Source organism: Electrona antarctica (assembly GCF_951216825.1).
Source record: "Electrona antarctica genome assembly, chromosome: 7".
NCBI lineage: Eukaryota > Metazoa > Chordata > Actinopteri > Myctophiformes > Myctophidae > Electrona > Electrona antarctica.
This window is the reverse complement of record NC_136812.1, coordinates 31,976,864-31,999,366: the sequence shown is the minus strand read 5'-3', so window position 1 is coordinate 31,999,366 and position 22,503 is coordinate 31,976,864. Positions and strand designations below refer to the sequence as shown.

The 22,503-nt window shown below is 44.0% G+C and overlaps 2 protein-coding genes across 5 annotated transcripts in view; one reads left to right on the top strand and one right to left on the bottom strand.

Annotated features, from left to right (window-relative positions):
• zc3h3 (zinc finger CCCH-type containing 3) overlaps positions 1-11,316 on the bottom strand; it is a 69,447-nt gene extending 58,131 nt beyond the window's left edge. Inside the window, exons 1-3 of the mRNA XM_079505875.1 lie at positions 11,234-11,316; positions 9,370-10,891; positions 8,277-8,467 (exon numbers count right to left, since the gene is read on the bottom strand). Of these exons, the coding sequence (XP_079362001.1) occupies positions 8,277-8,467; positions 9,370-10,891; positions 11,234-11,279 (1,759 nt within the window). The 5' untranslated portion in view covers positions 11,280-11,316. The remainder of the gene's footprint in view (positions 1-8,276; positions 8,468-9,369; positions 10,892-11,233) is intronic.
• Positions 11,317-12,192: 876 nt separating this feature from the next.
• Positions 12,193-22,243, top strand: cyldl (cylindromatosis (turban tumor syndrome), like). Of its 4 annotated transcripts, none has more exons than XM_079505841.1 (15): positions 12,193-12,296; positions 12,850-13,307; positions 13,461-13,748; positions 14,053-14,146; positions 14,349-14,527; positions 15,393-15,528; positions 15,759-15,903; positions 15,999-16,109; positions 16,676-16,767; positions 17,000-17,063; positions 17,304-17,436; positions 18,215-18,326; positions 18,891-19,009; positions 19,612-19,825; positions 21,947-22,243. In XM_079505841.1, the coding sequence occupies exons 2-15, from the start codon at positions 12,852-12,854 to the stop codon at positions 22,129-22,131; spliced, it is 2,328 nt and encodes a 775-aa protein (XP_079361967.1). In that variant the 5' UTR covers positions 12,193-12,296; positions 12,850-12,851; the 3' UTR covers positions 22,132-22,243. The 4 variants fall into 4 exon arrangements, with proteins under 4 accessions (XP_079361967.1, XP_079361966.1, XP_079361964.1 ...); XM_079505840.1 differs by having other exon boundaries at positions 15,744-15,903; positions 18,215-18,323; XM_079505838.1 differs by having other exon boundaries at positions 15,744-15,903.
• The last annotated feature ends 260 nt before the right edge of the window (positions 22,244-22,503 follow it).

Sequence of the window (22,503 nt, the reverse complement as noted above, 5' to 3'; positions counted from 1 at the left end):
TTCGGAAATATCGCACTGAGCGCACTGTGCAAACCTGCCGTGGTACAAGCGGGACAAACCGACGCGCAAATATCGACACGAACAACAACAACAACACTACACGCACACGCGCGCGCTGCAACAACACACAGCTACGTCCAGTGTGTGTGTGTGTGTGTGTGTGCGTGCGTGCGTGCGCGGGGGGGAATTTGGATCGCCTCGCGATGCAGCGAAAATGCCACTACACTACACAGGGCTCGACAGTGCGACTAGGTACTCGCATTTGCGCCTTACAACATCACCGTGCGAGTTGTAACATTCACTTTGTACCACCGGTGCGACTACACAATCCGAACTTTAAAGCTACAACTTGCGCAGTTTACATCCACAAGAATGTGTCACTCTCTCGGTTCTGCACCGCTGCTGGAGAAGTATAGCACTGTCGCAGGCAGCGCCACTAATCCCCCCCCCCCCCCCCCCCCACACACCCCAGAGACGGAGGAGAGAGAAGAGAGCGAGAGAGACAGAGAGCACACACGTGAGTCCTGCAAATTATATTGACCCAATATTAATTTGTACAACCTAGCAAAGCATAAGATATCATGCTTTGGAGAATAGGCTGGTCTCTCTTTTTACAAGACATAAGCCATTGCATACAGCTTCTCAACCCTTTTAAATTTCAAGGACCCCCATAACTCTGAGAGTAAAACCAAATGGACCCATAAGAGTCCCATTTGATTCCATTTGTACAGTATCACAGTTAAACGTTATAACAGAGTCCATTTGGTTCCATTTGTACACTCTCAGAGTTACAGACCTGTAGGGTCCACTTGGTTCCATTTGTACACTCTCAGAGTTACAGACCTATAATGGGTCCATTTGGAACCCCCTCAAGGAACCATGAGGGTCCCTGGATCACACCTTTGACAGCCACTGCTTTAAATCTATACATAACTAATATAGAGCATATTTGATCCATTTATTGTTATGGATAAGCACAACAACACTACACGCGCGCGCGCGCACGCGCTGCAACACAAAACAGCTGCATACAACGCGTGTCACTGTGGACTTCTGTATCTGTGGACTTCTGTATCGCAACGCGGGGCAACGCAACTCTGGGATGAGCGGGCCGAAGGCCCGCGAAATTCTAGTAATATACAGTAAGAGCTTGTCCTCACAGTGAAGTTAAGTGTTGCTCGCAAAACATCAAACCGTTTAAATATAGAGGGGGAAATGTGTATGCATTTTCACATGGATAGAGCATACAGAATTTGCACTCATTTTCTCTCATTATACATATACACACTAATCACTCACAGTTGCCCAGCTTACACGTCAATATTAATGTATAAATGTGTGTGCGTGCGTGTACTAATGAGATTAGCAGAATTTATACTATATTGTCCTTGTATTTGGGAGTATGGGCCACATTCACAAACTTGTGAATTTGGGAGGACTTGTGCAATTAAGAGGATTGCAAAAGACAAATGCTATAATGTTGGCTAAATACCGTCCGGTCTCGGCTATTATCGTCCGTCTATCTGGAGAGGACAATGTTTCATTTATCCTTGAGTGGCTAAGGGGGAGGGAAAAAAGTAACTGTCAAATGTTTGTATATAGTAGTATATAGCAATGTGGTATTTTTTTGGTGTTAATAAGCAGCAGTTATATCTGGTTTGATCATGTTGTAACCTTCTTCTGATCAGTGGTTGGATCTATTATGTATTGCGCTTTTTGTGCAGATCCAAATAAAATAATACAAGTGTGTGTGTGTGTGTGTGTGTGTGTGTGTGTGTGTGTGTGTGTGTGTGTGTGTGTGTGTGTGTGTGTGTGTGTGTGTGTGTGTGTGTGTAAATTGGGTTGTATGAGATGTTTACAAGAGAGAGTGAAAAGACAGACAGATAGGAAGAGAAGACAGTGGTCCACCTGTTTGACACAGAGGGCCTGAGAAAGTGCAGAGGAATGAGCAGAATGTCAGTGTGTGTGAGTGCTGAGTTTGGGTCCAGACTATGTGACTGTGTGTGCGTGTGCGTGTGCGAGAGAGAGAGCGAGGGGGAGGGGGAGAGACTGTCCAACTGATAAAATTATGGGAGCACTATGGAATGGCATTTCGAGATCGGTACTTAGAAAAACAGCTGATGGTAGGCACACACACACACACACACACACAGTAAATACCACCACCCCACACACATACACAAATATTCACCCACCCCTCTCACATACACGTCACACACACATGATGAAAACTATTAAAATCATTTGGGACCGACAATGGCATGCTGAAAGATTAGCACACACACGCACGCACGCACGCACACACACACACACACACACACACACACACACCAGCACCAACTGCATAGTCCCAAACAAGCAATGCACAGATCTGTACAAGTAGCAGAATGTGTGTGTGTGTGAGAGAGAGAGAGAGAGAGAGAGAGAGAGAGAGAGAGAGAGAGAGAGAGAGAGAGAGAGAGAGAGAGAGAGCGCACGCAGCGGGGTCGTGGTGTCAAGAAAAAGTGGAAGAAACTAGAGCAAGTGCGAACCAGTGAGTGCTACAAATAAACAAAATCACGCCCGTGTGAAGTGAGTGGTGCAACTCCGTGTAGGGGTCCCCAGGGGGTCCCTGGTAGTTCCAGACCCACAGGAACGCGACCAGGGTACCGGCCCAGTTCCGGTGAGCCGCCACGTGTCCGAAACAGTCGAGAAATGACAGTTACCGTGTGGGGGTACCCGGAACATCCAGACCCCCAGGAACGCGCCCAGGGGGCTGGCGCGGTTCCGGCGAGCTGCCCCGTGTCCGAAACGGTCGAGAAATGACAGTTACCGTGTGGGGGTACCCGGAACATCCAGACCCCCAGGAACGCGCCCAGGGGGCTGGCGCGGTTCCGGCGAGCTGCCCAGTGTCCAAAATGGTTGAGAAATTACAGAATTACCATTTGGGGTTCCCCTGGGGGTCCCTCTACTTAACTGTACTGTAGCCTACTGTACTGTCACTGTACCACCCCAAATCATCATACTGTATATACAGTTAATATATATGTGTGTGTGTGTGTGTGTGTGTGTGTGTGTGTGTGTGTGTGTGTGTGTGTGTGTGTGTGTGTGTGTTAGGCTGCGCAACAGTGACACTTGGTTGTGAAAACCAACCAAACGCCATTTCGTGCGCACAGACAGACAGACCCAGCCAGGGACCAAGGGACACACATAGCTGTCTATAGGAGTGGTTGCACCACTCAAAAATATAACACCAGGCCGAAAGCGTCTGCCGAAAAAGGCCATTTGGGGCTTTATGCTGCGTGCATGATTTAAGGGTTTATTTTAGGGTTTGATAATCAGTTAGGACAAGAGTAACTTAACCACTGTCAAGGCTTAGATATGGTGACGGTACTGTATGTAACCGCATCGGACCACAGATGTCACTCGTACCCGTAAACAATATCGGAATACAATATTGGATTTCATTGGAAATGTTGAGCTTTCAGCGAGTTCGAATTAAGATTTACTCGGCTGGGATAGAGTGACACATGCATTTTGACAAGCATGGGGCTCTGCAAAAAACAGGGGCCAAGAATCCCTGATGCTAGTTTTAAGTAAATGTGCACATGTGGTTGCACATCTACTCTGTAGTCTGTAGTACCAGGGCTATTTATGAAGTTATGAACTAATAAGAATCAATCAAATATACAGCAGGGTACTCAATTTGGAAACTAAGAAGATTAATGGGATACTTGTGTCCCAATGCGTCTGTATGTGTGTGTGTGTGTGTGTGTGCGTGTGTGTGGAGAAAGTGGAAAATGTCAGTGAGAGTTGGGTCTGACAGACTTTCACATGATTTATGAACGAAATAAACGGGGCTCATCGTCGACGCGGTAACAGGACCCCTGAGAGAGGTGGGGTAGGGTGTAAGGGGCAGTGCAGGGGGGGTAAAGTTATTTTTTTTAATGCAGGGGGACCAGGCTCCGGAGGGTGAAGGTTTGGTATGGAGGTGGTGGGGTGTGGGGGGGTTACGGTAAGTTGACGCTGAAGAGTGGGGGCCTTGGGGTCAGATGGGAGCTGCTACTGCTGGGGCTACTATGTGGAGTGGACTACTCCTATTTGGGCGCACAAACAGGTCAATGCTCTGACCCTCCCCTGTGTGTGTGTGTGTGTGTGTGTGTGTGTGTGTGTGTGTGTGTGTGTGTGTGTGTGTGTGTGTGTGTGTGTGTGTGTGTGTGTGTGTGTGTGTGTGTGTGTGTGTCAGCCTGACAGCGAAAGAGATCGGCTCACCCGCCATGATTTATGCAAACAGGGCCGGGAACCAACTGACAACAGAAACGGCAGTAAAACATTAGCCAGTGTACACATTTACCTCCAGCCACCGATTCCGGGGCGATAAGAGGAACGGAGTGTGTGTGTGCGTGTGTGTGTGTGTGTGTGTGTGTATGTGTGTGTGTGTGTGTGTGTGGAGTGGGCCATCAGATACTAATTCATGTTGCTAACTCTCCTCAGTGCGTTCACCGTATGAGCAATAAAATAACACACGAACACACGCATCATGCAGCAGACACAGATACCTCCAAACACCAACGTTTGGCTGCATCAACTCTCGTCTTGACCCGCTAACCTTTGATCTTTCTTGCCCTCCGACCCGTCGACACACACCTCTAGAATGGACCACGGGATGCAAGTTCCGACCAGTAGACAGAAGGTTTTATCTCCTCAATCCTTTAAGACCTCAGGTCGATTCTGAAAAATGACTTCTAAATCAGTAGTCCTCAAACGTAGTCGTAATTCAAAATGATCAGTTTAAAGATTTTTCTAAAATGTCCAAAAATAGCAGCTTGTACATCTGCTATTTTTGAATAGCCAACGCTAAGATCTGAAATGACACAGATGTTTTAATGGGTTAACCCATTTAGGCCTGACCTCAAAATTAAAAAAAAACTCTTCTAAATCCTCCAGATTTTACAAAAATAGTAGATCTACAATCTCATAGCGCGCCACTGAGTGGTGCGCTACGAGCTTGTAGATCTGCTATTTTTCAATAGCTAAATTATAACATAATGTTTAAAACACCAAAAGGGGTTCCCGCCCAAAATGGGTTAAGAGTCAATCATAAACATAGCTGATTCTTTTATTTCTGCAGCACATGTTGATTGTGAAGTCCACCATATTAGATTATGTTCTAGATTGTAATTCTCACTGTATTATTATTAATAATCCCTAGTAGTCATACTATACATGGCATGCACCAACTACATGCAGAATTTGGGACTCTGACTGAGACTAGAACCAGCTTAAATTGGGCATACGTGAAAAATATGCTTTATCAGTCCTTGCATACCGTATGCTAACGGTCAATGCCCATGTGTAATTTCAGATGGATGGTCAGCCAACTGAGGAGAAAAATGGACTGAGGACAGTAGGATAGGATAATATTCAGACCCAGAAAGAGAAGATGATGTTTAAGCCTAAATTCTGTGTTATTTCAGCTGAAGAGTTAAATTAACACTCAGGATTTTACAGTGTAAAGGATTATAGATTGCATTCATACAATAGTCGAGAGGACTTAACAGAACAGAGAAGTCTGCTAGAGCCAAAGGCATGAGAATAAAAAGAGTCACAGAGGAAGAATTTGGGGGGGTGCAGGCTGGATGAGGGATGGCGAGCGAGAAAGAGAGAAACGAAAGTGAGTGAGATAGAGACCTTCACCACTCCAAAAGCTTGTCACATGGGGGCCGAAGGCGCATGGCTCAGCACTCTTCCACTCTGTGTTCTGTCCGTTCTTGACGTTTATCTGCTTTATTAGGTTATCTGCGCTTCACGGCTGTCTCTGGGCACAAACGTGTGCACGCAGGCACACACATTTTGTGGACACACGTAGGCACATGCATTCGATGACACACACACTTAGATGCATGAACCCATGTGTGCGCACGCACACACACACACACACACACACAGCTCGGCTCTTCTCGATTCATTACAGCCCTAACTGCTCACTTAGGTTTATGCCCTCTTTAAATTAAACCGCAGATAACCGAGCACCTAAATAAACGCCCTGAGAGGAGGCAGAACACTAGCCATCCAGGAGGAAATTAAGAGACATTGTTTGTGTGTGTGTGTGCTTGTGCGTGTGTGTGTGTGTGTGTTGTGTATTTTCACGTATGTGTGAGCGGTCGGGAGTTCTATGTGCGAGTGTGTGGTCATAAGGTTGGATTTTAACGGGCCCATCTGTAAGACTCTGCTCCCCATCATTAGTAATTCAATTTGCTCTTTATTAGCGTCTCTTATCTGCGGTGCAGATGGCTATACAGGCTACTCCGCTCGCTCCGTCTTCCTCTGCCTTCATCCCTTTGTACTCGCGGGCCCCTGCCTTTCCCCTCCATGCTCTGCAACTTTACCAGAGAAAACCTTTGCAGCCTTCTGGCGGGCCATTGCGGGTCCAGTTTGTGTGCAAAGAAATACTTAAATAAACAGGGGGAAATGTTGAGGGAAAGGGGGGGCATTGAAGGGATACACAAGAGAAGGGAGGAAGAAGTGAGCAGCGGAGGGGCGGGGCTGATACACACCCGCCACGGGCATGAATAAAGCCTAATGTTAATAGTGATGGCTTTTCTAATGCCTTCTGACTCCATTGACTGGAGTTGGGGGTGGGTTGTCGAGATTACATTGAGATGGGACGCAAGGGGACGGCGGGTACAGGCAGAATGACCATAGGGTTACGGGGGGGGGGGGGGGGTTGAGATGAGAGGAGGGAGAGAAAGAGTAAGAGAGAGGGAGCGAGAGTGTGTGAGAGAGGGAGAGAGAGAGAGAGAGAGAGCGAGAGAGAGAAAGAGAAAAAGGGATGAAGAGCCCAGGGAGGTTGTAAAAACACTGATTGCTTTCCATCAGGTTGAGCCTATATTCTACAGTTCGTTAAAAACAATCCAATTTGCAAAAGGATAATTATGCATTAGCTCCTTTTTTATCTACTGGGGTGGGGGTGGGGGGGCAGTGCCGTGGCTTGATAGTGGCCGCTCCCCGCCTCCACCTCTGCAAATTACCCACTATCGGCACTTGTTCACCATCACAGTTGAATTGGGCAATCAATTAATCCCCCACCCACCCCCCCACGGCCCACACACGCCTCACCAACATTCACCCAACACAAAAGACCATAGGCAGTACGAAAGTGTGTGATGATGCCCTCTGCTGGAGAGTGATAGCGATGCATAGCCATAAGAATCGTGGGCCTGTCTGCTGAATAAAGGGGGGGTGCAGTGCTTGGTTTAGACTAGTCATTGGTTAGACCAGTCATTAGTCCTACAACTACAACCTATCTCAAACCCTCACCCTAACCTCCCACGGGGCAGCACACCTAAACTTAACCTTAACCCATGTCTAACCAATGACCTAAAGGGGCCCTTAAGAAGAACACAGACTGATATCTCAACTCTTTACCAGGATTAGATTAGATACAATTCTTATTTCTTAGTCTAACCTTGTAATGTAATTTTCCATGCACGCCGGGTTAAGAGCTTATTATAGAGCATTTATTCATAGCAGAGGGTGAAAACTAAAAAGCTCTGCTGAATATCCTCCATGAACACAAAGAGCAAATCAATGATCAGTCTGAACATCAGTGAACATCAATCAACCCACACCTCAGTGTGGGTCTGTGTGTGTGTGTAGTGCTTAAGTTCACACTGAGGTGCTATCACAGAGTTTTTTGAAGAGTGAATGATGTGTCAACTTCAAGTAGGTATAAACAAGAAATGATCACATAGTGATATTTGTCAGGTGAAAGAAGCACTGTCTCCGTTGTGTTCTTGTCTCTGTTGTGTTCTCCCCGCCATATTAGTATGATTATTATTTTAGTAACGTGTATGTTTGTGTGTCACAACCTTGCGCCTCACGGCCGTTGTTTGCATTCGTTTCCGACATTCTGTGCGTGGTTCAATGACTTGTTTTGTTGTGCAGCTGTTGTCACTTCGAGGCTGTGGTGGTAAAGCTCGCTCGCTATGGTGCGGAAATCTGCCCTTTCGCGGTGCGTGTGGCATAGCTTAGGAGGCAGGCAATCATACTACACTCCCATTGGCTCAGGCAGCGTGTGTGGTAGCCAATCAGGCTAGGTCGTCAGTATGACTAGGACCTAGTCATACTGACGGCCTAGCCTGATGAAATGTAGATGACATCGTCATCACCTAGTCACTACGTGATGACAATGTCGTCTACATTTCATGAGCGATCATTAGTCAGGTTTCACCTGACAAAAAAGGTGGGAAAAAGAAGGAAAAAAAGAGCTGTGGGTCCCGTCTACAATCACTTACCTGTCCTGCAGGAGCCAGGGGAGAGCCGACGCAGTTTATGCCTCCCAAAAGACACAAGTTCCTTGGAGGGGCTCGACCTTCCACCTGTGGGGCTCTTAGATGAGGGTTGTACCCGTCCCTGGAAGCTGTGCCTCCCACTCACCATCATCACTGGTGACCCCACTGTGGTTTTCCTCTCCACCAGAGATCCACTGTGGACCACAGGAACACACATGTGAAAGAGAATAGCAACAAGCTTTGCATACATTTGGTCATTTAACAGCGCCATTCAATTCAATGGGCTTAATTTGCCAAAGCAAAAAGTGGAACAATACAATCAAAACAAAATGTATGTACAAAGTCAGAATATCCAATAAATCAATTTATATGTACCAAGATCACTCGATGTAAATAGTGCAGGAATACACAGTGATGTAAATAGGTTTACAATGTAATGAGTCCCGGGATGCAGGGATGGTCTTTTAGATGAGTCCCAGGGACATTTTATGAGTCCCACTTCAACGACGTTAGGAGTCATATTTGTCATTTTTACAAATTGCAGCATTTAACTCCAATTTCATTTTATATGGTTATAATGTGGTTATATTCATGTAGAAAACAGAAGAAATGATTGTTATAACTAAAGCTAGCAAAATAAACTAGAATAGAAAACAGTACAGTAGTGCATCCCGTGGGTGCAGAGGTCGTTGTTTTATTGCGTCCCTTAACTATAAACTGCGTTTTGGGATGCAAAATGCACCCTATTTTAATCTCTGATACACACAATGATTAGTCTTTAGGGTGGTTGTGTTCCATTTGATATCCCTCTCCTATCACAGCAGCTCGCGAATCTTGCTGCTGCGTTTGCACAGCATTCATGGTACAGAACAAGTGGCATGCTCACCATTATTACAGCACTAAATGTACATTTCTGTTATATTTAATGCTACAGTCAAACAAAAGTCATACTTTGCTACCACCTACTGACAAAAGGCAGTATTGCTTAGTCTGGACTGAGGTGTCTTAACAGAACACAGAGGACAGGGAATGTATTCTTCATTGAAGCATAGACAGATAAATAGCAGATTGGGGTGTTCTTGTTGGTCCACCTCACCTGCTAGGAAATCTCCTGATGATTTTCATCCGGCTGCGGAGCTTGAATCCAATAGGGGACGGGGGAGAGGTGGACTGGAGAGCAGCACGTTGAGGGAGAGATGCTTTATAGCTTTTCTCTGAGATCCAGTGGAAGGTGGACCCCCGACGGGCTGTCGCGCCTCCGGCCACTGTCCCAGCGGTACGCTGGCCGCCTGCCTTCCAACGGTAACGGCTGATGGGAGAGCCACTGGCAGAGGAGGGCCCCATGCCCTTCCTGGCCTTAGGAGTAAGAGCTGGGCTAGGGTTTCTGAGCTTGGATCCGCTCACTCCCTTCTCCAAAGCCCTCTGTGGAAGAGCTACAGATCTCGGGGACAACGTTTTGCGAGACAGCTTGGCTTGGCTTCCGACAGTTGAGGAGGATGAAATCCAGGTGTACTTGGAGGTCTTGGGGGATCCGGCGGCTTGACTCAGCTTTCGAGGCAGCTTCTTGCTGGGGCCTCTTTTGCCTACAGTGGTTAGGGGCAAACGTCCACTGGCCGTTGAAGCATTTGAGATGGAGGTCGGAGCCTGGGTCAATCCTCTTTCAGGGGACTGAAGTGGGGCTCTAGCCTGTAGGGACACCTCTCCTCCAGTGCCCGGCCGGCTCCTCACCCAGGTGAACATGGATCGTTTCTGAGGAGATGCGGCAAGCAGGGCTGTGATGGGCTTAGACCTGGGACTAAGGGAGAGTTGTTGTTGTGGTGCTCCGGGCAGAGCAGATAGAGCTGGTGTGGATGTAGCAACTGGGAGAGTATCGGGGGCTGTCATGGTAACGGTTGGTTTAACCTCTGTGGGCTTCCTCAGCAGACGTGGTTTGATCTCCACCTTGGTGCCACTCAATTGTGTCTGGCCAGAGGTATTGGTCTTGACTGAGGAGGTGACATCTACTGAGCCTCTGTCCTTCCCATCTGCAGCCCTCTGCTGGGGATCTGCAGTCTGTCTCTGGTGGTCTTTCTGCTGGGCACCTTTCAAGCCTGAACCTGCATGATCTCTAAATGTTATAGCATTGGTCCCTGGTGCAGCTATCACTTTACACACCTTTGTACAAATTCCTCTAGATAAACTCCTTGATGCAATTACTCCACTCCCTGTGCTGGTGTTCTTCTGCCCCTCTCTATTTCCAGGAGGAATCCCTGATGATAAAACAGCTATTTTGGCTGCATCAGACTCCCCTCTGCCAGGGGCCTTGCTGCTGTGGCTGGGCAGTGTACTCATGTGAGATGTGCCTGCTTCCTTCAGGGTACCAGCTAAAGGGACAGGTGGTGTAGCGGATGCAGAGGGCTGTCCTATAGAAGACTGCGGGGTCTTGTTACTGAGAGAATATGTCTTCCTCCAGTGTCCACGGGGTTGGAGGCCATATGAGCTTTCCCTGGAGCTGTGTGGATGGATAAAGGATGTGCTCTGACCCCTGCCACTGGCCAAGACAGGTCTTTCTGCATACCACTGGTGTGTGCTACTAGATGGGGCATCGCCATGGACATTCCTGTGGTTGTTGATGAGATCTACAGTAAGAGTTGGCAGAAGGAATTGTGATTAAATTGTACAGTGGCTTAATTGTATACAGACCACACCATATATTCTTACAGTCAAATTATTATAAAAAGTAATATAGTCATTATGTAGCTAGCTAGTCACAAGAAAGAAGCACATAATCGTAGAGGCGAATAACGGACACGTCAAAACGTTTCTACTGCTAACTGTTAGCTTACATGTTTTTTTTTTCATTTTTCAAATGAAATCAAAATGACAGCATCCATTTTTAAGTGAACGTAATTGTCTGCATTAGTCTCCATACTATTTGCTACTCGTACACATTCATTGGTGCTTTAAAACCTACAACTTACTTTGAAGAAGTTCAATTTGTCTTTCCAACGCTTCTCTCTCCTCCATGTTTACCTTTGGAACGGTTTCGTAATCAAGCTGCGCCGACAGGATCAGACTTTACGTCATGAACCTGAACGGTGAAAGCATAGGGTACATTTTTGCCATGATCCGTGCAAGCTACAGTCCTCAGACATAATTTGTACATTGTCCATTGTACACAAATGCTCAAGTGATATATATTAATAATATTCCATATGCCACTATACTATAGAGACTCAAATCTTCTTTCTTTCTTTCTTTCTTTCTTTCTTTCTTTTCCATTTTCCAACCCATCTTAATGTATTTCAAATTCCAAATTGAATCTGTTTATGCAGTAAAGAATATGACAAAATAAACTAAAAAAGCCCGTTTTGTTTGTACTTGTAAAACTATAATGACAAAAGTATTTTTTAAACATAAATAATAATAATAATAATAATAATAATAAGTATTATTATTATTATTATTATTATTAGTATCACAAGCAAAATTACAATACTGATGTTAAATATGAAACTGGCAGAATAGTGATTCTTTATAGTAAGTAGGGATGGCTGATCATGATCATCGTCATCACCATAACAAATTAAATGAATAAATGAAAAATACATTATTAAAGAAAAATTAAAAATGTCTGCCAGAGAGTACGGCCTACAGACTAACAGTATTAACATTAATGCACTGAAATGCAGTGTAAGAATTTCGCGATAAGTATCTTCCAAATGCCTACATTGTCAATTATACCGATTCATGGTATTAAAATACCCTATTCACTACACCCCGGTTCTGGATCCCATATCCTGGAATGATGCGTGGATTGCACCGTGATTGGTGCGCCAGCGGTTGCCCGGCAACCAACGAGCAAACCACAGCGTGGCTCCAGGTCATGGGATCTTAACACGAATCCAATCCGATCCAATCACATAGCAAGTTCGTCCATGCGTCGTTTGTTATTAACGTCTTGACAGGATACGCAACACATCAAAAAGGTGTTTAAAATAACAATAACAATAACTGCTACCGAAGAATAAACGCTAAAGTAATGTAAGTGGTATAAAAATAATAGAAAATAATGTCATTCTAGTTATTTGAGGTAAACAGCACTTTGAGATGACGACATTGATGTCACTGAAACGAAAGGGGAAGTGAAATGACATGGCAGTGGTGACAATAACTTGAGGATTAACATTAAACCAGATTTCTTTATTCGCGTTGTAGACAGTGACACAGTGTTGTTAAAAGTTTAATTTGATCGTGAAGGTAAACTGAGCTGACTTGAACAGTTCTTAGTTATTTTGTTGTGTGATCGGTTGTTGATGTTGACTACCGTATATCTATTGAGTAGCAATGATTTTGCTGTGCACTTTAGCCGAGGCCGAAGTCCTTGATTACTTTCACTTGTCTGGTTAATGTTAGTTTTGTGAAGAGCTAGAATCAAAGCGTATGGATTGGATTTGTAATAGCTATTATCATGCTAACCCATTCGACACTATTTTGTTGTATCACAACATGCTTGAGAGTTCACTTAGTGGTAGACGTGTCTATGACTGTGTGTTTACCTGTATTCCTCTATAACGTTGTGTTCTTGCTTCCACAGTCATGGCCTCACAAGGCACCCACATGTACTTCATCCTAATAAAGAAACCAAAAAATATTGGAATAATCAATGCAGGCAGCATATGCTGCATCTCCGTGGACAGATACACCTCACTTCTGAGAAGAAATGATGGAACTCTCACAAAGTTGCCTATGATGCGCATAGGGGGCTCATATCCAGATCATGATATTGATATTGTTATTAGTGACATGGAACCACTGACCATTCAGGAGGTTGAACTGTTGCTGGCCGTGAAGGATGAATCAGAGAGGCTGAAGTGGTTCATAGAGAAGGAAACACTGCAAACAGCTTTGGGCCTAGCTGTGCACACCTCAGTAACTGTAGAGGAAAAAGGAGAGAGCCTCAAGGGCATTATCCGTTGTATTAGCAGGTTGACAGCGCCAGAAGGGTCCAAGTCTATAGGCCTATCAGCAATGTTCTTTGGGATTGAGCTACAGGTATGAATTTAAAATCTGCCAGATTCATGTTCAAAAGGACATCGACTTTGTAATTCACATTTAATATCAATTTGTGTTAATTTCGTGCTGCAGATATGGAACGTATGAGAGGAATTAATGTAACGTAATGTTTTCTGTTTGACTGTCTTCCAGGGAAAGGACAAAGGAAAAGGGCAAAATGATGGGACTTATAAATCTAAAACTCTCTTCAAATGTCCGAGAGACTGTGGTGTTATCGCCCCATTTTCCAAAGTCAGACCTGTGGTGTACAGATCGTTGTCTCCCTCAGAGCCACTGCTCAGCCCACAGACCCAAGCAGAACCCCTGGCCCTAGGCGACAGAGTCACGTTCATGTTTGACGAGGATCACTTTGGTCACGGCATGGTCATGGATGTGGGAGAGAGGACAGCAGACGGACAGCAGATGGTTCGGCTCTCTACAGTGAGTAATGATGTCATTCTTGTTTTTGTTCATTAGTAGGTCAGGCTACTATTTGTTAAATATTTATTTAGGTTATATATTATGTAGGCCTATTTTATTTTGTATGTATTATGTTTACAGTGCTACAGGATAGGATAACCTATATTTTGTGTGAAGCCTATATCATTGGGCATGCAAAAACTAAACCTCCTTATGGGGGGGGGGGGGGGGGTCACAGCAGACATTTGCCCATTGTAATTATTGAAGTATCCCTACTTTGGTTGTGGTATAGGTGCAATGTTTCCATCTTGGTCTGTGTTCACAGGACAAGGATAAGAACGGGGTGAGAGGAGGTGAGACGGAGGTTCCTCTGAACTTTGTTTTTAAGGTGAAAGAAGAGGTGTATCCTGCAGGTTTAGGTGATTTGCTGTTGCCTTTTTACGTAATTTCACACCATTTTTGGTTTAATAATAATACAATTATAATAAGTGTCAATAATATAGCTCTTAAAATTAAAAGGTCCTTTCAGTAATTCCTAGGAGAAATAAATGCAAAACACAGCAAGGAAGCTATACAGTTGTATTTCAATGAATTCAATGAAATTCTTTCAATTGATTGTAGAGCCAGAGAGAATGGACACTGATGCTCCATTGGCAGTACCAGCGCTCGACACTCATCCCATGGACCTGGGTGTCGATTCTATGGTTGAGGTATCATTGGCTTCTGGGAATACCTATGGGATTATCCGCTGGGTTGGCACTTTGCCTGGTCGGGAAGAAACCATGGCTGGACTAGAGTTGGTAACTACAACAAATGCACTCTTAAAGGATTTTACTGTCTACACTGACTTCTCCTTTTCAAACTCTCCAATAGGGCTGGCCTGCAGGGTTAATACATTATATCCATATTGTGATCTGAGGCTAGATATTACAATATCATGATACGGCATACTGTACGCTTTGTCTTTTCCTGGTTTTAATCTTTCAAAATCTTTCTATTTTTTACTTTCAAAATGTGTCTAAAATGTTCAAAAACAGCCAATTCACAAACTCAGATTATGAGCTTGTTTTATATATTTATTACATTTTATTGTCACAATATCGAGTCAAGGTATTTGGTCAAAAATATTGTAATATCTGATTTTGCACATATCATCCAGCCCCTACTCTCCAAACATTTTCAACATTAATTTTAAGCTTCTGCTCTGTGAATGTCAAGAAGGCGGCTTATGATTTGAGTTTTGGTACAGGATAAATACACATCAGTCTCTAAAGGTTAACTGGATGCCAGGCACAATTTAAAGCAAGAAAGTACCTGGCTGCGATGACCCTAATCTCCCACTGTGGTTAGAATAGAAAAGACTAGAGCAGACGTAGAATACGCACATCGACAGGCTGGGTGCTGGGCTAAAGAAACTTCAGTAGACCTGATGAAGATCAAATAGATCGAAACGTCAGAATTCTCAATAAAGAACGTCTTTCTTGTACCTGTGGTGTGCGGGCTCCATTCAATATCTACTAGAAAAGACTGCCATGTATTTTGCTGTAAATAGTTACTGTAGTTGTATTACTGCAGTTCTTCATCTACTTTTCTTATGTACAAGTTACATGGCGTGCACGTAATGCACACATGCACTCCTTCACACCATTCTGTCTCTGTCTCCAGGAGGACAACGTTGGGGTGAGTGATGGCACATTTAAAAACGAGCGATTCTTCCAGTGCCCTCCCGGAAGAGCTCTCTTTATCAAGCTGCTCTCCTGCCGCCCCGACTCGCGCTTTCAGAATCAGTCAGCCAATTGCGGTGAGAAGATTCCAAAGGTCATAGGCCATAAATCGTGTAATGTTTGATGTGCCGCTGCTTTAAAGTGTGTGTGTGTGTGTGTGTGTGTGTGTGTGTGTGTGTGTGTGTGTGTGTGTGTGTGTGTGTGTGTGTGTGTGTGTGTGTGTGTGTGTGTGTGTGTGTGTGTGTGTGTGTGTGTGTGTGTGTGTGTGTGTGTGTGTGTGTGTGTGGATTAGTGCGCGTTTCTCCAGAAAGAGAGAGAAAACAGAGTGGAGGAATGCCAAAGAATCCCATTGCTCCCATCACAACAGATCGAGTCACTGAGGTTCTGATTGGTCAAATGAAGGGGATCCAAGGCCACTGCAACTCTTGCTACATGGATGCCACCCTCTTCAGGTAAGAAAGGGGACTGCAGTGTGATAGTAACGTGTCATAATGAGTCGTAGAACAACAATTTAAACACATGACTTTTGTTTTTCTCGTCTTTCTAGTCTGTTCTCGTGCTCCTCCGTGCTGGACTCCCTCCTGTTCATGTCAACAGAGCCACGAGACGCCCACATTCAGGGAACTCTGCTCTATGACATTGTCAACCCCCTGCGCAGGTATGTGCTTGTGCACATATCTAGAGAACATCATTTTACTAGCAAAGACTATAGGATTTCTGTTTGAGTCTTTTAGTGTTGTTACATAATCACCTAATCGCAATTATTTCTTTTGCATAATCGTCAATCGTTTCCATGTTGAAAAATGTCCATACATTACACAAAATCAAAAATAGCTGAAATAGCACAACTACAAGCTTACAGCTTATCAACTATTTCTGCTATTTTCTGGAATGAAAACAAATATAAAAAATGATTAAATGTGCCAGTGATTTAAGTTATTTGTCATATCTGCTCTATGCATGTAGCCTGGCTCCAGCCCTGAATTGCTAGCCAGTACTAAAAAAAAGGGAAAAAAAGTTCTGGCGATGAAGTGACACAAAATTTAGGCTACTGTGCATGTGCAATTTGTGATTACGAAGCCTAAAAGGCAAACAGAAATACAAATTGTAATGTTCCAATTAAATCGTTAATCGCAATTAATTGTGTGACAATTAATCGTCAACTTAAATTTGTAATGGTGACAGTCCCATGTTATCTATCTGTGCATTGCTATCCACACACAGTGAGGGCTTTGTGGAAGGGAAACACATCATGAAGCTTCGCCAACAGCTGCAGGAACACGGTTACAGCCGCACATTCACTACCGACGAGAAAGGTCCGTTAAGCCCTGGCATCCCTGTTTTGGTGAAAATGTTAAAAATAGTTAAATGTTTTGTTGAAAATAGCACAGCTCACAGCTTGTATATTGGCTATATTAAAATGGCTATTTTAATAATTTAAAGTGTAAAATAGGGCATATGTAAGTGGTTGGACAGAGATGATTCATTCATGCCACACTGCATGTGTGTTTAATTTGACATATGTGACTCTTCCACTATCCATTTCAGATCCAGAGGAGTTCCTCACGGTCATCATGCACCATATTCTCGCCCTGGAGCCTCTTCTTAAACTGTATGCCGCCTGTCTGATTTCTTAAATGTCACATAATGGCCCCTGGGATTTTACACATTTTTATTAACCACATGAACCCTAGTGTCCCTATTCTGGAGTGAACATTTGGAGAAAATGCTGCTTGTGCTTATTGGGTCTATTGGGTTTTAATGTTTTAGAGGAAATTGTTTCCCTGTTTGGAAAAGCAGTTCAATACTCTGCAATCAGCATGTCATTGTCTGTTTTGCTGCCCACTCTCAGGTCAGCTGGCGGTAAAGTCCAGGAGAGCTACTGCTACCAGATCTTCCTGGAGCAGAACCACAGCCTGGTGCTGCCCACTGTTCAACAGCTGCTGGAGCACTCCTTCCACAGTGCTGGACTCAAACTGGCTGAGGTGGGATTATTTTCCAGTAGATGGCAGTATTGGTCAGTTTCCAGTTTCCACTCATTACTTCCTAGTACTACTCAAGGACAGTCTAAGAAGGATGAGACGCGAAGACCGTACGGGCGACGCCATGTTGCTTTGGAAGGAAAGAAACATGCGCAGTTGAGACCAAGGAAGCTGAACGCGGAAGTGTTGGCTGCATATAGCCCATTGCGCATGTTTCTTTCCTTCCAAAGCAACATGGCGTCGCCCGTATGGTCTTCGCGTCTCATCCTTCTTAGACTGTCCTTGGTACTACTCTAAGGCCCCTTTTCCACCGGTTGGGAACCGGTTCAGTTCTTTTTGGTTCTTAGTCCATGAGCCAGACCTCCAAAATTGGAATGTTAATTATGAATTGAGTGTGCAAAACCATACCTATATGAAATTGTTATCACCATGAAACTTCCCCAGTTGATTACTTACACAAAGACAATGATTTATTGTATTACAAATCTTAAAAATGTAAAAATGCAAATTAGGCATATAGGAAAATATGCAAATAACATAAAATATGAAAAAGCTACTATACTGTGGAAGGGTTATCATATATTAATTTACTTATATTGATCCTATAAACAATTTAATATAGGTATGGTTTTGCCCACTCAATTCATAATTAACGTTCCAACTTTGGAGCTCTGGCTCATGGACTAAAAACTGGTTCTGAACTGAACCGGTTCCCAACCGGTGGAAAAGGGGTCTAAGTGGTGTTGGCTGTGGTATTTTTATGACAGTGTTTTGTGTTCAGGTGCCTTCCTGCCTAATCCTCCAGATGCCTCGCTTTGGCAAGAAGTTCAAAATGTTTGACAAGATCATCCCCTCTCTAGAACTGGACATCACTGACCTCCTCTCAGAAGGTAGTAAGTACAGTAGGAATGGGCAGTTGAACCGGAAATATATAAAAACTGAAATGTAGAACCTCTGACTTAATCTTTTTATTGTTTCAAGATTTCTTATGAATCAACAGGAAGATATTATACATCTTATACATTTTGTTAGAATCTACTAAATTGATTAATTAACCACTGCTTTAAAGTGTCGTAATTGAGTCAAACGTTTGGAATAATTGTGATATCGATTTGAAGTTGCCCAGCCCTACCCCCCCAACACACACACACACACACACACACACACAATGCTCAGTTATACAAGCATTACACACAAACCCTCTACAGATAAAGTAAAGTACAACGTGTGTGTGTGTGTGTGTGTGTGTGTGTGTGTGTGTGTGTGTGTGTGTGTGTGTGTGTGTGTGTGTGTGTGTGTGTGTGTGTGTGTGTGTGTGTGTGTGTGTGTGTGTGTGTGTGTGTGTGTGTGTGTGTGTGTGTGTGTGTGTGTGTGTGTGTGTGTGTGTGTGTGTGTGTGTGTGTGTGTGTGTGTGTGTGTGTGTGTGTGTGTGTGTGTGTGTGTGTGTGTGTGTTCAGGCCCCCAGCAGTGCACGCTGTGTGGGCAGCTGGCCTACGAAGAGTGTGTGGATTGTTTCAAGGATCCACTTTTTGGCCAAACAGGATTCAAGCTCTTCTGCCGCACATGTTCCTCTCAGGTAGAGTGTGTGTGTGTGAGACAATGATAATGATCACATATTGAAGCACCCCTATGCAGCCACTTGGTGGACTGTATACCTTTGTAGATTAAGTCCCATTTTTCTAAGTGTGAGATCATATACAGTACCGTATAGTGTCCAAATATCCATGTGTTGTCAAGCGCAACACTTTGCATCATTGTAGAATGACACAAAATGACACGTTTGCTATCATCTCAGTTTGAGACTTTGCCTGTAGTTCAGTGCAAAGTCCCTGCCAGTGACTATGTGAACTGATCACCCTAAACACAACATGGGGTCAATGTGGGGTTCCTGGGGGCCCAGCAGAATTAGTTAATATATCATAAAAATCAGTTTAACCGTACATACATTGGCTATTTGAAAATAGCTGACCCACAAGCTTACAACGTGTAACACTGTAGCATGTTGTGAGTTTGTGGGTTTCAAACAATCTAGAATGAATTTGGAAAAATGTTATCACAAATCTTGTATGGGGAACCTGGCATGAAATATTTTCAGATACCGGTTGTTGCAACCAAATATGCATTTGAGGGTCCTTGGCATGGAAAGGTTTGAGAACTACTGATGTAAACTCTCTCCAGGTGCACGCTCACCCCCAGCGGCGTGCCCATCGTGCCACCCGCCTGGACATGCCAAAGGGCTTCCCGGGAAACAACGGGCCTCAAGTTCTGGCCAGAGACAAGCTGGAGCTGTTTGCCGTGCTCTGCATCGAGACCAGCCATTATGTCTCCTTCATTAAACACGGACCCAACAACCATGACTGGATTTTCTTTGACAGCATGGCTGACAGGCATGGTGAGCGTTTTGCAAACACATTTTGTCCAGGTTGAGTCTGGATCTCTGAATGTCTAAATGCAGTGCCCTGTAACTGTTACAGGTTACACTCAGGATTTTATTGAGTATAGGCTTGTTCCGATTGGTATATCACTGATTGAAGGGAAGATCACTGATAGTTTATTTTTTCCTGCGCTGATATTGAGGTGATTGAGGTGAACAAATGAACTGCTTGTGACAGAACATTCCACCAATTAGAAACCAACCGGCAACCGCTATTGGTGGAACGTTCCGTCAGATAAGCTTTATTATTGATATCAAACCGGATCGCTGTTTTCCTTCTTTTTTTTTTGCTTGGCCTTTCCTTCTTCAGCGATCCTAGGCCAGTTTTGCGCATCCGCAGTGCCGTTCACTTCTTGTATACAGCCAGACTAAAAAGCGGAATAACTAAATCTATGGAGCTCTCCGTGGTTTTGATAAAACTTGCAATGTTCGGAGGTCTTTGCTGATTATCCGGTGATCCTGATTGGAACATTGGCGCTTTCTAGAGCAAGGATGGCTTAATTTTAGCTCGCTAGCATTGACGCTAAGTATTTAGCATCTAAGATGGCCGCCCAAGCCGGACGTGTATCCAGCGTGCAACACACTAAAACAAAGTACATCCGGGTCGACAGTCTAGCGTTGGCCCTTGCTTCCACCAGGTGGCAGTCAACTTGTTAATACCTGGTAAAGAATGTGCTAACTAACTTCTTTTAACTAAATATCATAACTAAGATGTTATTAAAAGCTCTAGAATCTGCACCCTAGTGGGCATTTAGAGATGTTGCTCAAGAACAATGGAATATGTTGAGTTTGCGTCTCCTTTGGATCTGACACCACTCCTCTCCATTCTCCCCACCAAAGCGTTGCTCTGCACGCCATAGGCATTATTGCATGATTTGGATTGCTAGATTAAGTGCAACATCATGCTGTGATATTGTTGCACCATGCACATACACAGACTTTTAAAAATTTAGCTGTTTGAATAGAGGATACACTTATAGGCCTATTATATCCTCGACATTTATATCCTCAGGCGGCGGCAGTGGCTCAGGGGTAGAGTGCAAAGTGCATTTATATAGCGCTTTGGATAAAAGCCCTTCTAAGAAACTTAATGTACAAATTCATGTGTCGACTAGAGGAGTCTGACAACTGTGTCATCAGGTTGTTAACCAACCCTGTGAAGAGCTCTAATAGGTTCTCTTCCATGATTTTGAGACACTGGCGAAACTGCCTCTACAGGCTGTGAGCATATGAACTGTGTATGTATATGTATAGTTTAATTTTTCTATTTTTTATTTGTTTTATTATTTACTGTCTTTTGTTCCTCTGTATGTGATCTGGACCGTGAGTCTGTAATAAGATTGAATTGAAAAGCACTATATAAATGCACCAGTTTACCATTTATTAATTTAATTATTATAATATTTCACCTTTGCCATCAGGGTACAACCCATAATATTCGCAAATACAAGAGGTTATGTCTTTCTTTGACACTTAAAGACCATCCATGCTGGTATTGATTTCACTGAGCTCCGTGCTGTGACTCCCCCTGTGAAAGACGACAGAGGCTTATTTACTCCAATAATGGTCTTTAATTAAACTCTCTCAATAACAGATCAACTCCAAGTCTCAAATAAATCTCTTTGCAGATCTCTTATTGTAAATCTTAACCGTATATGACACACCCCAGCCCTCCCACTCTGCCGCTCTGTGGCAATCCGATTATATCAGTGATTGTAATGGTCACGGATCAAATTAGCAAGGATCGCCCAAGCCTATTGTGTATGTGAGTCTTGTTGTATATCCATGTATGTGATCAGTTCATCTGTGTTAATCATGTTGTGTCTCTACAGTAGAGTAATTGTATTCCTTGTATGAACCATAAACTGTGAATAGTATGATGATCCAGTATTACTGCTCCACCTTGCACTATATTATATTGGCGGCGAGCATTCGGCAAAAAATCCACAAGCTTGTACATCAGCTTTTGTTTGTGAATAGATTTGGTCTAGAGGGAAAAAGGAGGTGGGCCTAGTCAACTAAGTATTGTATATATACGGTCCAAGTGATGCTCATCCGTTGTTGTGTGGGTTTCCTCAGGAGGAATAGACGGCTACAACATTCCTGAGGTGCAGGCTTGTCCCGAGGTGGGTGCGTACCTGGAAATGTCCCCAGCGGAGCTGGCCAGTCATGTGCCCCGGGACATGAAAGGCGTGGCCAAGCGTCTCTTCTGCGACGCCTACATGTACCTATACCAGAGCACAACCATGTGCCTCTACCGCTGACCTCACCACCATGGAAACCCCACAGCTCCTTGACGATAAGACTTTGGTAAAACCATCACTTATTAGTGAAAGCATCAGCTGAAACCTGCAAGCAATAAAGATGTTCATTGAACTAACGTACTAGTTAGCTTTGTTTAATGTCATACATTGCTAGCATGATGCAGGATATTGTGGTTAACCAGCTGTTGGATGCAAGATGAAAATCATCTCTTTACCAAATACAATTATGTACTTTGGTAGTAAATGGGATACAAAACAAGATCCAACAGGGGAAGGAACCTGCTGCCTTGCACTATTGAACACATTTGATGGATGTGGGTAAAGAGAATGTCACGCTGGCTTTATGAATATATCCATCATCCAACTATGACC